At 43.2% G+C, this 17,500-nt stretch overlaps 1 protein-coding gene across 3 annotated transcripts in view; it reads right to left on the bottom strand.

The window, feature by feature from the left end:
- esrrga (estrogen-related receptor gamma a) overlaps nucleotides 1-17,500 on the bottom strand; it is a 107,892-nt gene that overhangs the window by 62,829 nt on the left and 27,563 nt on the right. For all 3 annotated transcript variants that reach the window (XM_030080215.1, XM_030080203.1, XM_030080211.1), the window contains exons 3-4: nucleotides 11,952-12,376; nucleotides 3,737-3,853 (exon numbers count right to left, since the gene is read on the bottom strand). In XM_030080215.1, the coding sequence (XP_029936075.1) occupies nucleotides 3,737-3,853; nucleotides 11,952-12,376 (542 nt within the window). The remainder of the gene's footprint in view (nucleotides 1-3,736; nucleotides 3,854-11,951; nucleotides 12,377-17,500) is intronic.

Genomic DNA, 17,500 nt, shown 5'->3' with positions numbered 1-17,500 from the left:
CCTTTTTATAGCTGTTGATCTTTTTCAAATTCAGTTTCCCATGAGGTGAAAAAAGAAAAAGGGAAATGAGGAAAAATACAAAAATGGATGTATCAATTTTCCAAATGACCCTTATTCATATGTAGAGCGGGACCCCCAGTATTAAATTCACACCCAGCACAACAAATGGGGTGGTTGTGGTCTGTCATGTTGATGTATGTGTGTGGGCCTGTGTGTGGGAGAGAGCGTGAGTGTGTGTGTGTGTGTGTGTGTGTGTGTGATGTATATGTTCTAGAGCAGGGACATGGTGGCAACAAAAGGCTGCAATTCGTTTGCCTGCACAGGAGAGAGCACGACACCTCACACACGCAGCATATCTACACACACACACACACACACACACACACACACACACACACACACACTCAACTCCACTGTAAAATTATAAGAATGTTTACATATTTTGATTTCAAAAGCATTCTGTAAAGTGTGTTCACGCACATTACATTATCAGCACACTGTAAGTGCAGATCTAGCTCACAACATGTCAACCTCACTCTTTGCAAAACAATTAAACCTTTAAAATAATAACAACAATAAACACACTGACTAAAAAAAGAAATAAGTCTTTGAGATATGTTGCCAGATTTTGCCAGTGTTTGTCAATATTAAATATACAGAGATGACATGTAGGTTCTGCCTGTGTCAGATCGACAGGGAGAACAAATGCAGTGACAGCAGCTTGTTGAGTGTGTGTGTGTGTGTGTGTGTGTGTGTGTGAGAGAGAGAGAGAGAGAGAGAGGGAGAGATGAACATGGTTTTGGAGTGAGGTGAAACTTGGGCAACGATGGGCCCCCAGATAACTGTGAGGCTTGTGCTTGTGTGTGTGTGTGTGTGTGTGTGTGTGTGTGTGTGTGTGTGTGTCTTTGAGTATCTGTAGGGAAGGGGGCAAGCTCTGAGGCTGCGAAAGAGAATGTCAGAGTGAGTTTCACCTGATGGCTAAAGCTGGAGGGAGGAGAGAGAGAGAGAGAGAGAGAGAGAGACCTATGGTACAATAAGAAAGAATTAGATCCTGCTATAGAGACTTTGTGAAATCCTGAACTCTTTAGCTCTTGTGTTTTTTACGTGCTCACAGCAAACATCTTCTCTATAAAACACATTTCTGTCTGCTTTTGTGTGCACTCACCTCAACTACTACACTTGTATTTATGCGTATAAAATATGAAATCATGAATTTACCAGGCCCTTTCCAGACAGGGGAAGTCAGAGGACTTGATAAATTCTCTGAGAGAGTGATGGAAGACGAGGGAATTTTATATATGGGTCACTTCACAGGAAAATACACAAATATATTTTACAGCGAGCCCAGCTGTCGTAGAAACCAAAGTGTTGACACCTTTAGAGCGACATTAAAAATGCAGAGAGAAAGAATATTTTTAGGCCTTGGAAGAGCACCTCGATGAAGAGTTTGTAGCTCATGATTAAAAGTCAGGTGAGAAGAGTGTGTGGCTTTCCCTATTTTTTTTTTTTTTTTTTTATATGGACAAGGAACTCTCCCCTGTTTTTCCTGGGGAATCCTGATCTTATGAAAGTCGTCACTGTGGTGATAAGGAAACATCTATATCGTGGTGTTGGCAGGATGAAGAGAGGAATGACTGGATGGCAGGCTGAATCGATGAACGGATAAAAGACAAAAGAAAAGCAACACAAACAATACAACACCATGAAGGGGGGGGGGAAACTGCGGGGAGAGATGAAGACAGGAATGGATGCGGGGAGGGCTGGCAGATGTAGGCAGAGGCGTGCTCCCTGACCATTGTAAGGAAGGGGGCGTAGGCCAAGTCTCCCATCAATTACAACCTTGACCCTCCTCTCTCTCTCTCTCTCTCTCTCCCTCACTCACACACACACGCACACACACTCACACACACACTTTCTGCTTCATTCCCCCTCCCTCCCTGCCTCTCATCCCCTGGTCTTCCCCCTGCTCTGCTCCTATAAATCAATCTCCTCCACCCCTTCCCCCACCTTTCTCCCTCCTTCTCCATCACCTTCCTCCTCTTCTTTCCCACCCCCTCTATCCCACTATCCCTCCCTCTTACTTAGTCTCTCTCTCTCTCTGTCCTCCTCTTCATCACTCCCTCCTCCTCCCCCTGCTTTCATCGTGGGAAGTGCAGTGGGAGTATAAAGGTCAGAGGTGGGCAGACGAGAGAGAGAGAGAGGGGCAGAGAAAGTGAGGGAGTGTGAAATGAAAGAGTGAGTGTATTTAACCAAAGTGGTGTGGGGGCAGATGGTACTTCTGTTTTTTTCTTTTCTTTTCTTTTTTTTTTTTTTTTTTATCTTTCCTCAAGGACTGCCTCCTCAGGCAGAAACAACAAAATGGCCAAATGAAAGAATACTGATGTTGTCTTGTATTTCCTTATCTTTACCTCTTACCGGTTGAGTTTGTCTCTTAAAGTGTGTGTGCACACGTGTGTTCAAGCACATGCCTACACAATCCATTTTGTGTGCATGTGGATGTGTGAGATCCAGTGGATGAGTATGAAAGGGAATCGAGAGGCAGGCAGACAGGAACGTGGCAAGAAAGACAGTGAGCAGCAGACAGACAAACAGCAAAGGTGAATTTTATGTTATGGAGAAACGGAGATGGAGAGACACTGAGAGAGACACCACATGTTTTGAAAGAAAGAAAACATGGGCATGAAAGTGGAAGAGGCAACTGGACAACGTAAAAAATAAATAAATAAATAAATAAATCAATAAAACAGAATTCAAACCTTTCTAGATGTTGTATGTGTAACAATGTTAAATATAAACATGCTGCTTAAGTGAGATACTTTTGTATTATTACCATAAACCAGTAAGACCATAGTCAAGATGATTAGTAGCCTCTATCTCATGCCAGTGGTATTATTGGTAGAGTTTCCAACTCCTCCCTGGCATCAATATGTTTATTTCTTTAGAAAAAAAAAACAAACCTCTGAAAGCTTTAGCTCTGGTTGTGCTGTAAGAACAGTAACTATCTTTCAATTTTGTGCTGTAAAGTAATCTTTGTGTCATAAAGCAATTAGAGCTAACCTCACACAACTGCTGATCTCAAGCTCCTTTTCATTTGACTCGCAAATCCAGCACATCTTGCCTCAACTACGCCGTCACTGACCCGATCAGCGTCCTTTGACGGAAATAGCAATAGCCACTGTTGAAGGTATAAAATGCCTTTTAATAGTGTATTTGTCTTACAAAAACGGTAAAAACTGTGTACCAACACGCCAAGACGATAGCTATATGCTCGCTTTCATCATCACAACTGCTGCTGTTTGTTTAGCTCTGGCGTGCTCAAGCCACGTCATATGGTTTGTTTATCTGATTGGTCAATTTAGGTAATGAGTGATCCCATTTAGCTGATCCAATCACCTGCTGTATATTTTCTGTAAACACCTGTGGCTGCCTCCTCTGTTTTAAATGGTATGAACCCAGCAGTGCAAAGACTTTGTTTCCTTAAGTGACCAACCAAAACGAAATCAGAGAATGGGGCTACAGTTGAGCAGCTTTTCACAAAAAAAAAACAAAAAACAAAAAAAAACAAACACAAAACTATAAAATGTAAAGTGTAGAGGCTGATGGAGGCCACCAATCCTCCTGGCGATGGTCTTGCTGACTTATATACTTTTATCTCACAGTTGATGTTTTTTTTTTTTGTGTGTGTGTGATAATACCTGCAACAGAGGAGGAAACAAATAAGGCCTGTTTTCCTTACCTTCCCTCATCATCCCCACAGTCAGACACTTCATGAAGCGGCAGGCCTGGCAGGACTTGCGTCTTCTCTTGGTGATCTCACACTCATTGGTGGCCGGACAGCTGTACTCGATGTTGCCTGTGGCAAGGCATGTTGGGAGGAACACAGATAGAGAAGTTTCATTTCAGATAGACAGATCTACAAACACTGCCGGCAGACAGACAAAGGAACGGGCAGGTTTACTCGTTGTGGACATGGGGAGAAAAAATGTGAAGAAAGGTTCGATTTAAGACAAGCAGATGGACAGACAGAAGGCAGAAATTTGGAGGAATAAAGAGCGAGAGAGAGAGAGAAAGAGAAACACATGTAATGAGATAGGAGAGAGAAATTCAGAGTGGGAGGGAGGGAGGGAATGGACTCAGTTGCCTCACACTGCTGTACTTTATGTGCACGCATGTGTGTGTGTGTGTGTGTGTGAGTGTGTGTGTCTGTGTCCCCTTCTGCTCTTCCGGTGGACAGCAGGAAAGGACAACTGATCTGATTAATCAACCAACTGAGCTCTTAAACCGCACACACACACACACACACACACACACATGACACACACACGACACACTTGAGAATGCAGCGGTATATGTTGACAAACGCAGCCTCATTTGGGAGATTTCAGGCTGGTGTGCTGGCATGTGTGTCTGTGTGTCTGTGGCTCAGATGGTCTGGAGTTGAACTCCGTGTTTGACATCTGACCCGAAGATGGCCTCTTGTTGGCATAGCGACCGGGAGCAGACCAATCATTAAGCCCACAACATGTTTACCGACCCTGGCCAGCCAATCTGCTGTTTTGTAGATCTGAGTTGGTGTTTTTCGCTGTGTGTGTGTGGGTGTGTGTATATCTGTGTGTATGGGTTTTTTTTTTTGCATGTTTGGACTGTAATTATGCAGCATTTACCAAAAGCCTCTTGAAATGATCATTTTTGTTTAGAAAACTGATATAGGGAACTGTCAGGTTTGGCAAAAACAACAAATTGAGAAAGACTGAGATGCTGAGAGAGAAATAGAACAGGGAAGAAACTGTGACAAAAAAAAGAAAGACACATACACAGATAGACAAATAAAAGAGTAATAACAGACAAAAGGTAAATAGTGCTTTCCTATGGCATTGAGAGAAAAATGATGCCCCATTTGAGTGTGTGTGCCCCTACCCTTCAGGTGTTTAAAACACGCCTCAAGGCTCATTTCTACACTTTGGCTTTTCCATCTTCAGCTTGAGCATTTGATGTTTTATGTGGCACTGGGTATGTTGTATATATGTTTTTTGATTGATTTATGTTTATAATCTATTGTAAAGCACTTTGGCACAACTCTGTTTGTATTTAAATGTGCTATATAAATAAATGTGGTATGGTATCGTATGGTATGTGTCTTCAAACTAATGTCTCTTTGAGAAACAGAATGTGCGTGTGTGTGTGTGTGTAAGTGTATATTTGTGACCGTGTACTCTTGGTGTGTCCTGGCCACAGAGGGTGATTTGCATGACCGGGCTCCTATAGGCTACACTCATCCTTGCACTCGACTGCAGAGCTGAGGTTAAGTTTGTAAAGTAAGTCTATTAACTTCACAACTCTGGCCAGCGACACAACACTGACCGCACAGCTTGAGAGGCTCCAACTGCTTCAGCTTTAGGCTTTATTTATTTATTTATTTTTTTTTGCCTGCTGTGGTTTTTCACCCTCTTTCTGCCATCCTTTTTTCTCTCCACTTCTTTATCCCATTGCCACATTGCCCTTCCCCACCTTTCTATTTTCCTACCATCTATATTTCACCATCTTACACCCATCTTTTTTTTTTTCCCACCTATCCACCTCCTGCTCCCTCTTCTACCCTCTCCGTTGCACTGTGCTGCCCCTTCACTTGGTCATTCACTCGTTTTCCAATTCCCCTCATCCCCTCCACATTGTGTTCCCATTTCACCCAATTCAAAATAAAAGCGCAGTTTCTTATTGCTGCAGCATCTCCAGCCAGGTAAAGCTGTTGAAGCACAGACGCACGTGGTGCCTTGACTCGTTTTAATGCCTCTGAATATGACACGCGCGTGCACCTAACACATCTTTTGCACTTCATCTCTGTCTTTTCCTCCCTCCCTTTTCCCTCTCATCTACAGTAGGAAGTGCCCCATGCAGCACGCCAATGCATCTCCCGGTGAAACAGAGTAAACAGTGATTACTATTGACTGCTGCTGTGTTGAGGATGTTTTCTCATTACTGGACTGATTAAGGGGGGTAGTTAGCAAGGGAAAAGGCTAAATGCACAAACACTTCTTAATGGGTAACAAGAGGGTCATTAATGGGCCTTGTTATCCAGCGCAAAGTCTAAATGTGCTGAACACTGCCGGGGATCCTGGTAACTTGATGGACATTACTAATGGGACTAGTTGGCTTAAACCCTCAGCTTTACATGGTGATGGTACAGGAGAAGCAGATAGATTTGGCAATTAAGAGGGGCGGCTTGCTAGCGTGAAAGCTAAACGTGCTAAATGACACAGAATTAGCACCTCTAAATGTCAGTAATAGGGCTTATTTGTTTGTGCAATGGCTAAATAAGCTAGCATTGCTAAGTGGGTAACTGTCCTGACACTGACAGGGCTCGTAACAGGAGTGTAACGAGTGTTAGGATCCCAGAGCCTGTTGTTCCCAAGGTCCTATTAGGATCTGAGTTTCCTTAAATGTATTTTTTAAACACCATTTTCAAACAGATAATATGCTCTGAAGTACCTGATTGTGCTGTTTTGTTTGCAGGTACAAGGACAGTATCCGAGCAATATTCTTTTTATGGGTAAGAAACACAGGGGTTGTGGATTCCTGTTCTTTTTACACTGAGAAAACATGGGATTGAGGGAACCTGGGGCTTTTTTGAGTTTGAAAAAATTATATTGATGGCACTGTACATCAAGTCTGGGAACATAGGACCTTGGATCCATAGGGCCTTAGGAAAATGGGGTCAACTAGGCTAAATGTGTTAATCCCCACCCAGAACATAACACTTAATAAATATCCAAATAGCTAAAATAATAAAAATAAGAATAATAGTATAGAAAAAATATGCTTGGTGCTATAAGGGGAGCAGACAGACATGAGCACTGAAATTACTTGTACTCATAAACACCAGTGGGCATTAATAACATGTAAAGATGTATAATAGAAAAGATGCCCTTGCTAAAAGTAACTTCCCCGCCAGAAATAACAACATTAGTTAATTTGAGTGCATTCACGAGTAAATAACTCAGCTGGAAGCGCTGCTGTCTGTGGCGCTGGCAGATTTGTATGGACAGTGATCGATGCACATTTTCCAATGCAGAGAGATGTTTTGGGTGGGCTTGCAGCAGATGCGCCCGTGTGAGGCTGTCACGCGGGGCCTGTGCAACCTGTGTGAATGTGTCTCTGTGGCGGTGTGTGTGTGTGTGTGTTGTTTGTATGCACAGTGATAGACGTACAGATTGGCCTTTGGAGCTGGGTCGGGGTGGGATTAGAGCAGAAAGGTTTCTATGAGAATGTCATGAACAGTGTCGGTGTGTGTACATGTACGGGGCACGTCGAAAAGGACGGATTCATAGAGTCTTGTTCTTCTGTGTGTGTGTGTGTGTGTGTGTGTGTGTGTGTGTGTTACAATGTATTAGCGTATACTGAGGTGGTATTGGAGCAGAGAGGGTCTTAGAGGCTCCTATGTATAACGTGTGTGGGTGTGTGTGTGTGTGTGTGTGTGAGAGAGAGAGAGAGAGAGAGAGAGAGAGAGAGAGAGAGAGAGAGAGAGAGAGAGAGATTGTGAGTGTGCGTGAGGGGGATATATGAGGGTCTCAAATCCCCTGCAATCTCCTTGGAGAGATGTGTGTGTGTCCACCTGCTGCATGACAATTGTCCACCATTGTGTGGACTGTGTACTACCACAATGTGTAGGTGTGTGTGTGTGTGTGTGTGTGTGTGTGTGGTCTGAGGTTTGCACTAGCCTTACAACAGAGCACATTTCTCCCTCTGCTCCTTCATCCTTCCTTCCTTTTCATCTCCGTCTTTGTCTTGTCTCAAAATATTTTCTAACATGCATTTATTTGTTTATGTGTATTTGTCAAATATTTGGTTATTTGTCCTAATGTGTGATAACGTGGAATAAGAAAATGGCGTGAAATGCCCCTTTATTTTCTTTTTCCATCCTCTCTAACAGCACTCTCACGTAGACTGCCTTGCTTTAATCCTCCCACCTACCAGCCTTACCTTACGTCACTTTCACTCTTTCCTTTGCTCTCCACCTCCCTCCCCCCTTTTCTGTCACTTTCCTCTCTTGTTCCGACTCGAGTCCATTTCTCTTTTTCCCCCTCCGCTCTCTTTCATCCCCCCTTCTTCTTTCTCTCTCCCCCACACTTTACCTCCCACCCGACTCCTCTCTCTCCTTCCTCCCCGCTCCCCTTTATCCCTCTCTCTCAATAAGGGAGTGATAGATGCAGGTTGTCAGGTGTCGCTGGACTGACGCCACGGCAACAGCAGCTGCCAGAGCCACTTCCTCCATGCTGCGACACACACACACACACACACACACACCAATAATTCCTTTCTTACATCCAGGTGCCCTATCCACCCTCCCCCTTTTCTTCTCTTTCTGTCACTCTCTGTCTTATTGTTGCTCCACTGTTGGTGTACCTCTCTTCTCCTCTCTTCTCCTCTCCTCTCCTCACCTTTCTTCTCCTTTCCTCTCCTCTCCTCTCCTCCCTGTCCAGCTGGAGGTGTTTTTTTGGTGATTACCTGCGGTTTTATTGGCTAATGGGTTGAAACATACCAATATGTCTGCCGCTGCCCATCTGAGGCTGGCCCTGCATTCCAGCCAAGATACACACACACACACACACACACACACACATACACTCGCACACATACATAAACCTGTGCTCATATACATGGATGAGCACAAACACACACTCAGGCCTGTCTGTGGCAGTTTTTGGCGTGTGTGAGGGCCAAAGATAATGTCATGACCCATTTGTTCCAGTGAGTCCAAGTCTGCTCAGCCTGCATCTGAACAAACAGAAACGCGAGCATCAAGACTCTCCATCGCCAACATTGTGATTACAGCACAAAAACCGGTGAAAAGAGATTTGTTTGCATAATTACATTACATTGTACTCTAAATTCTGATCATAGATGTAGTGCTAATCTTCAATTATTGTAATTGTTCCATTCATTTCTGTAATAAGTTATAATTTAAGCTTGGGAAGTCGCTTTTGTTATCACTAAATTGAGAAAGGGTCATTTCTTGTTTGTTTGTTTTATTATTTATTGTTTTTTTGGGGGGGGGGCTTTTTTTTTTTTTTTTTTTTTAGTTTGTCTCATTATATAACAGTTATGCAACTCAAGGCAGCAGCTGGATTGTGGTTGATGATGTTAAATTTTTAAAATGAGTGGTATTCCCCTTTCCTTTCAGCTGCAGGGTCCAGTTTCAGCATTGTGTGCTCATGTTAGATTCACTAGACTTGTGTATTTTTTGAGATAATGTGCCGTCCTATGGCGAGGTTTGCCAAAGTCTTAATCCATAATCCATAACTATGGCCCCCCTTGCGTGACATATCCACTACAGGAAAAGAGAGAAATGCAAATAGTCTGATTTCTGTGAAGGATTTTGTCTGAACATGTCCTCCTGTCACTGTGTTTATGAAATTGAAGGCCAAACAGAAAAGTAGTGGTTGGTGGGTAGGTGGGGTGTGCGTGGGTGGGGGGGCTGAGGATTACTAAATCTATTCAAGGTCATCCTCCAAAGAGATTCTGGTGTAAACATGGCATGCCATCCATAGGTTTACTCTTGTATATAATCTGCAACTCTGCCCTCACCTATTTGACCCTTAACAGGCCCTTGAAATGAAATGTGACATGTGCAATAGAGAATTGGCCAACTGGTATTAGACACAGCGCAAATGACAAATGAGTTAGAGGTTGAGGTCGTGTGTGTCAAAGTCAGGATCATGACTGACGGACTTTCTATAACAGTCAGAGAAAAACAGCTGAAAACGACCCCTTAATGCAATCAATAGAAAAAAAAAAAAAGTAAAATTCCTACGTTTTTAAAATTGCCTCATATTCTTTGACTTCCTGAGGACATTCAACATTATTACTGATTTCTTTTGCCTGAACTACATCGCAAATTTCCACAATATTCCTGATATGCCATGATCTGTGTAAAGCCTGGATGGCTGGCTAATCGATACACTGGCTGGCTGAATGAGTGACTCGCTGACTGACTAATTTACTGCCTTGCTGCATGGCTAACTGGGTGTCTGCCTGATTGCCTTGTCCTGCATAAACGGGGGTAAACACAACGTCCCGTGGTAATCAAGCTAAGAATGGAGTGTACACTAAATGCCCACAGAAACTAGAGAGCATAGTCCAAATACCTGTGCATTCCCTGGACAAGCACTATTCCGAACAAGAGATGAGTGAAGGATTACTGAGCTTAATTCCTGGTACTTTTCTCATCATGTGGATTACTGCTCTATCCCCTCTCTCCTCTACCCCCTGACCTGAACTCCTGACCCGGAGGCACGACCTCTGACCCGAGTCTGACACTAGGTTATCACCTAGACGACAGGCTTATAGTTAACACCCTTCCTGTGGAGCATTAGCAGCTAGATCCAGGGATGCAAACACTACCTGGAAATTACTCTGTGCTGTTGACCAAGAAGAGGTCAGGGTTCACGGTGAAAGGGGTTTGTCTGGCGCTCGGTGCGAATGTGTGTGAGGGATTGGATGTTTGTGTGTGTACATGACAGAAAGAGAAACAGAGGAGATGGACAGGGATAAAGTACAATATGTTGGCTGTCCTGGTGGCTCAGCCAGCTAAGGCACTTATAACCACAACGCTCTGATACCACACCCGGCCTGCCATTTTTGTCATTTTTCTCTTCGGCCTCGACCTGTTTTCAACTATCTTTTGAAGAATAAGCTTTGACCAAAAATTATCCAAAAAGGAAGAGCCCAGTCTCATGGTTCAAATGTATGTGTGTTATGTTTTTGCGTGTATTTTGTTGGAATTACAGTATTGAGTGCAAAAAAGATGCAGAAATTGTGCTTCAGGCTGGAAGTATGCAGTGTTTTTGTGAAGGGTCATGCCCTCTAATCAAAGGACCGCATTCAACTTAACATGAGGGACACTCGAACTTCACCCTTAACCTCTGACCTCCCATCTCTCACCCCTCTTTGTACCCTTTTGTCATACATTCACCGGTTCAGAGACGCATTACAATAAGAATTCAATTACAATAATAAATGTAAACATGCAGTTTATGGGTATAGGTATGGTTTGCGGCTGTCACTATGTAAAACATTTATGTTATTGTTTACGACAATTCATTTTTGTCATTATTTAAAGTTAGGAGCATGACTTTAAAGACTGACATGACATTTTGGGTGGGTAGAATGGCTACATTTTGCTATAAATACTGGTATAAGGCTAGGTCTACATTTTTTGTCTCCATTTTGGCAATCCATCCACACTAACACAGTATATTCAACCACCATAAATGGGTGTTTTGGATAAACCCTCCAGAGTGGATGAAAATGAAGAATTTTGAAGATGCTTACATCTGACTCTCATGTGGTCACATTCAGGTGGGAGCTGGCATCCAGAGTGACTTGTACTTGGTACTAATACTACTTTTAAAAGAAGTACAAGATCATTTTCTGTCCGGTTAGAGCAGTCTGGACTGCTTTTATCCACTGCGTATCTTAATTTTGAAATCCTACTGGTGCTTTGTGAACTGGACTAAGATACTGCTGCTACCCAATGCATTAACACAGCTATAACAACACTTCTGGGAATGGCAGAATTTGGTCAGAGGTTAAGGGAATATGCATGCCTGATAGATTAGATATCATTGTGTTTATGTCTGGTTGAGTGTATCAGTGTAGACAGGAAACTTTTTGAAAACAGCGTACTGTGGGCTAGAAAGAAAATGACACAAATACACTGTTTTCAAATTGATCCTGCTTAATGTGGACAGAGCCTAAATGAACACTGAAGCACAAATCCTGCATTAGGCAGAGTGGAAGGCATTATAATGTCCATTTGGAAGAGATGAAGGAGGAGTCACAGACAGAAAGAGACAAACAGAGAGACATGAGGTGAAAATCACCTTATGATAGTGTACTTGAGACAGAAATACAGACAGACAAAGAGCAGAGACAAAACTCGAACGGAAGCCAACCTTGGATGGTGCGTTTGAAGAAAGCCTTGCAGGCCTCGCAGGATGCCACGCCATAGTGGTACCCTGACGCAATGTCCCCACACACCAGGCACAGCCTCTTGGGCATCGAATTCAACATGTACTCGCACTTAATCTGTGAATCTTCCCCAATAGTCGACGAACAGTCCTCATAACGCTTTGATCCAGGGCCGCCGGCGGGACCCAGGGGCCCGGCGTTGGAGCCGTAGAGGCTTGGGGAGTCTAAGCCGTTGGGGTGACCGTTCATGGTGGATGAATAGGAGCCCGAGGCGTCACTGGAGCCACCGGGGGAGTGGTGGTTTAGGCTGTCAGTCAGGGAGGCAGGACTAGACGGCTCAGTTTTTATATAAGAGGACGGACAATTGGACTCAAGGTGGCGCTCCTTACTGGACATTCTGCAGAGAAGCCTGAAGGAGTGAGAGAAGAGGAGAAAGGAAAAAGAAAGGGATGGAAAGAGGAATTAAAAAGACGGTCAATATAGTAGAAAAGTGGATTACATAGAAAGGGAAAGGAGGAAAGGGAGCATTGGAAAAAAAGGAGAAAAAACATGCACTGAGCAAAATGGTCGAGGGTCAGTTTATGAAAGGACCGCTTAGACTCAACTAACAGGAAACATGGAATAAGCACAGCTGAGCCTTCATGATGATTAATTACATTCTCATTCCATGATTTTTTTTACACTGAGTTGAAAGCATCCTCATTCGCATCAAATCATTAGCAATTATGCATAGTGCACATTTAAAGCAATATTAAATAAATTTTTGGTTTCTGAGTATTCAATGTTTTTGTGCTGTGAAAAAGCTAGGTTGACTTTATATCTATCATTATAGCTCTAATGTCAAACTCACATCACACCTAACATACAAAAGAGACATATATCTTTCATAACGAGCCAAGGAAACACTTATACAGGTAACAATACTGGTCACCTGATCTGGAGAAATTTCAACACACACTGTAACTTGGCCAGCATACATTAGTTCTGATAAATGAGGGCTGCTGTTAGGTGCAAGCGGGCTAATTCTGATAATAACAACCATTTGTTCTTTAACACTGTTGTATTTCCTCACTGCCGCTTTCTATGATGGATCTAAGCTGTTTCAAGCTCTACAAACCACACACAAACACACACACACACTCACAAGCACAATTCATCCATCACATTTTGTTACTGCATGATTGCTTTTGAAGAAAACGCAAGAGGAATGATAGAGATAAAGACAAAGGAAGAGGGAGGAAAATGCAGAGACACAAGGACAACAGCAACAGAAAGGCCGTGGTTCTGCAGGGGAACCATGGCTAAGAAAGGTAGCAGAAGGGAATCTTTAGTATCACTCACTCACACACACACACACACACACACACATACACACAAACATAGACGTATACACATTCAGGGCCGACGGCCATCCGTCACTCTCCAGTCAATAGCAGCTTGTTCTACATGAAGGTAATCAGTAAGCAGCCTCTCTGCTGCTCAATCATCCCAAAGACAGCCTCACACACACACATACACACACACACACACACACACACACACATACAAATACAGAGTCATGAACAGAGAGGCATACAGTCATACATATAAACATGCAAACACACAAGTTAAAGAAAAGAGAAAGTAAGCCCTGCAATACTAAGAGGGGCTTTTTTTTTTTTTTACTGTAAATATCTCCTCTTCTCTTCTTGCCGTCTCTGTTTTCTTTCCCTTTTTCTAATCTACTGCCCCCTTTCTCCCTTCACTCTCTCCTCCTCTCCTCCTCTCCTCTCCTCTCCCTGAGGAGGCTGACTGGTGTCTTGTTAATGGCAGTTGTAATTAACAGCTATCTCCTCTCTGTCCATATCTCTCCATCCCTCCCTTTGTCTACCTTACAATCTATCTGCCTGTCTTCCTATCACTTCCTATTCACTACCATCTCTCTTTCTCTCACTTGTTTTCTCTCTCTCCCCCTCTCCCACTGCGCTTTCTCTATCCCCGTTCCTCTGTCTCTTTCTCTCTCTCCCTCTCTCCTCCTTTCTTGCTCTACCTTTCTCTACCCCCCACCCCTCTTCTCTTTCTCTTTTCTCATTGTTAAAGGCAGAAAGCACAAAAGGGGTTTTTAATTAAGGCAGGATGCTGCTAAACGAGGGGCTTCTAAAGTCCAGCCGGCCTGTAAAAGATCCCTGTTCTACAGGGACCCATAAAACACCGACAGAGCCTGACAGAGAATGGAGAGGGGGTGGGCTGGGTGGGCGGTGGGTGCAGGGATGGCAGAGGGTTTTGGGGGGGAACTAGTACAAGAGATAGAAGTGGATTCAAAGAGACAGGCACACAGGCATGTACAGAGAGTCAAAGCAGGAGACGGGCAGAACGTGAGCGAGCGAGCGAGTGAGAAAACAAAGTGTTCGGGGTTTGCTAATGAAACCTGCAGATCTAAATAAACACTCAGAGGTCAAAACTGCTCATTTCACAAAAAGTCAATGCCTTCCTTTGAGTTAACCGTTCCTTTCATGATGTCACATGAAAGTTATGATCCACCTGATCGTTTTCCCCCCTTTCTCTTTTATTTCCCATCCCGCTCGTTGCCTCTGCCTCATCCTCCACGCCTCCCTCCCTCTCTGACATGGAACAAAACTTGGGCCACTGCATTGGACACATTTTGGATGTGCCATAATGGCTAAGATGGGGCACATATCTATGCAAAAATACCTAATCTCTTTCAGAGTTGGTGCTGACGCCATGCCGGTGTTCATTGCTGGAAAATAACGACAATATTTCTTGAAGCACTCAGACCCATTTTAAAAGTGTGTGGTGGCAAACAGCTAATGTAGACTATTTGTTTCTATGGTTAAATAGGTTGGTTCGTAACTTTATGACGACCATAAACTGTGCATGTACGACACAGTATGAGGAGGCACCTTCCAGCCAATCAGAAACGAGTATTCACTCAAACCGTGGCACTGACCTCATGCTCCCCGCCCATTTCCGCCGTTGTCTTTGTATTTTCGGTTGCTGAACTTCATACGAAAAAGATACTAACTGGTGAGAATAAATCGTAAACCAAGTAAACAATGCAGGAATGAGTACCTAGCTCTTTTGAATAACTTCTCTTTTGTTTTTATTGTTAAGTGCTGATGGACGTGGAAGGCTCATAGATCAGACAAAGGCAGCGGGACAAGAGCATATGTGGACAGAATCTATTAATCAAGCCTTGGTCTACTCATATCACTATATCTTATTATCAAATTACCCCCCGTCCTTTAGAGAGACCCCCAGAAACTGGTTTATAATTCAAAGGATGGCCTCCACCTTTTTATACCTCTATCTTCCCTTCCCTCTCTCCCTTCAAGTCTTTCTAATTCTATGACTCCATTAATTGTGGCCTGTGGTATTCACCACTGTCTATAAATCCATTTATCAGATGCTAAGGTAGGTCTTTGAGGGGGAGAGAGAGAGAGAGAGAGAGAGAGAGAGAGGGGGGGGGGGTTAAAATGGAAAGAGGTAGGTGTAACAAAGAAGGACAGAAGGAGGAAGAGGAAGACGAGACAAGGAAATTTAGACTGTGGAGAAAGACGGGATGGAGGAATGCGGCACAGGTTTGTCGACGTATTCTGGCGGAGGAAGAGAAAACCCCGCGGTGACAGGCAGGAAAGAGGAGAGCAGACCCCATTTGAGTGCATGATGTGACGGTGATGATTTAATCAGTCTTTTGTCCCCTCTTTTCTTGCCCCCTCCCTCCGACCGTCAATCCCTCTGAGTACCATTAAGTGAAAGAGTTTAAGTGCCAAAAGATCTCAGATGATTTCCTTCCTTTTCTCGCTCTCTCTCTGTCTCTTAAATTCTCATATATCTCCCTCTCTCCCTCTCTCTCTCTCCTTCTCCCTCATATTCCTCCTCTTTTGCTCCTGTTCTCCCACTCTTCCCTTCTCTGATCTCCTTTTCTCCCTCTCTCATCTTTTTCCTCTTTCCTCTCTCTCTCTCTCTCTCTTCTTGCGCTCTGCCTCTGAATGAAAAATAATGGCAGTGGAAGGGGGAGGAATGAAAAGAAAAAGAAGACATGCGTGCAGAGAGGAGGAGGAGAAGGGAGGGGGGGGGGGGGGGGGGGGGGGGGGGGGGATTAAGAAATCACAGCCAGTGCGCAGTGCTGAGCGAGAGGTTGAATGCATTTATGTATGTATGTTATCAGTATAATTATGGCTCTATATAGTGACAGCTCAGTGCTGAAAGAGCGCTCTTATTGTGCCTGTCTGCTCTTCAGACAAGTACGGAGAAAGAGGGAAGAGCCTGGGTCTTGTTTTCTTTTTTTTTTTTCTCTTTTTTAATCAATTCTTTATGTTTAATGTGTTTAAAGAGATATGTAGAGAGGAAAAGCTTGAGCACATATATATATATATCTATATATATTTTTTTTCCCCCATTTTCAAATTGTCATGAAGGGCTGCACAGTGCGTCCCCAGAAGATTACAGCAAAACACAAAGAAGTGAAGTCATCAGATTTTTGTACTGCCATCGATGTTTTGCTTAATTTGGAGGAAAAAAAAAAATCTGAGGAAGACGGGGGTTTGCATTTCATTTACACAGTGCCAGTCTACATTGATCAGTGGAGCAGCACTAAATTATAAAATGTTTATTATCTAATGCAAGGAAGAAGCAAGCGTTTTTTTTTTATTATTATTATTATTATTATTGGTTGCCATTATTTTAAGTCATTTAAAAATGTATTCATATGTTTTGCTGTTTTATTTGTTACGTTTGAATGTGTGCAGGTGAAAGAAACATCATCGTTCTCCACTAATTATTTTTGCATTTTCCTTTTCGAGTTTGCGTTTATTTGTGTAATTCTTGTAATTCTTGATGTTTTGTGCAATACAATGTGTGTGTATTTGTGAGTGACTTTTTTCAGAGGGCGACTTATTTATATTTAACAAAGCAGGTGGAGGGCAGACGAAGGGGCTCCTCATATGTTGTTGGTGGCAATGCAAGATTCATATAAAACACACAACATCAAGAAACAACACTTTGACCTGCCATAGGGAATTGTAGCGAATCGACTTGCGGGACAGATTCAGTAGTTTGCCTTGGTTAAAAAAAATAAATAAATAAAAAAAAAAGAGTGAGCTACCCATTAGTTTAAACCTGAGGTGAAATTTACCACACACACACTATCAATCAGATAAGAAACGGTCTCACAAACAGCCCATGCGAGGGGACAAAAGAGGCTGTTTAGTCCCCTTCGACATCAAATATTCAGCAGGCCTATTTACCTGCCTCTTACTGAGGGAGCACACACACACACACACACACACACACACACAAACCACAGAGATTACTGCCTCTCCTTGTCTCCATTTCCACCTCAATCCCTGTCATTTTCTCTTGCTCTTCCTGTTTTTTTTTTTCTTCCTTCCACTACTTGAAGTGATGGAAGTCATGGAAGAGAGATAAAGAAATACACGGATATGTGGAGGGAGAGAGAGCGATAGAGCGAGAGAAGAATGCGGCATACAGAAAGACAGACAGAAAAAGAAAGAACGAGAGAAAGAAGCGAAAG

Source organism: Myripristis murdjan, chromosome 3 (assembly GCF_902150065.1).
Source record: "Myripristis murdjan chromosome 3, fMyrMur1.1, whole genome shotgun sequence".
NCBI classification, from domain to species: domain Eukaryota; kingdom Metazoa; phylum Chordata; class Actinopteri; order Holocentriformes; family Holocentridae; genus Myripristis; species Myripristis murdjan.
Note: the sequence above shows the minus strand (reverse complement) of the source record. Positions and strands in the feature narration are given on the sequence as shown.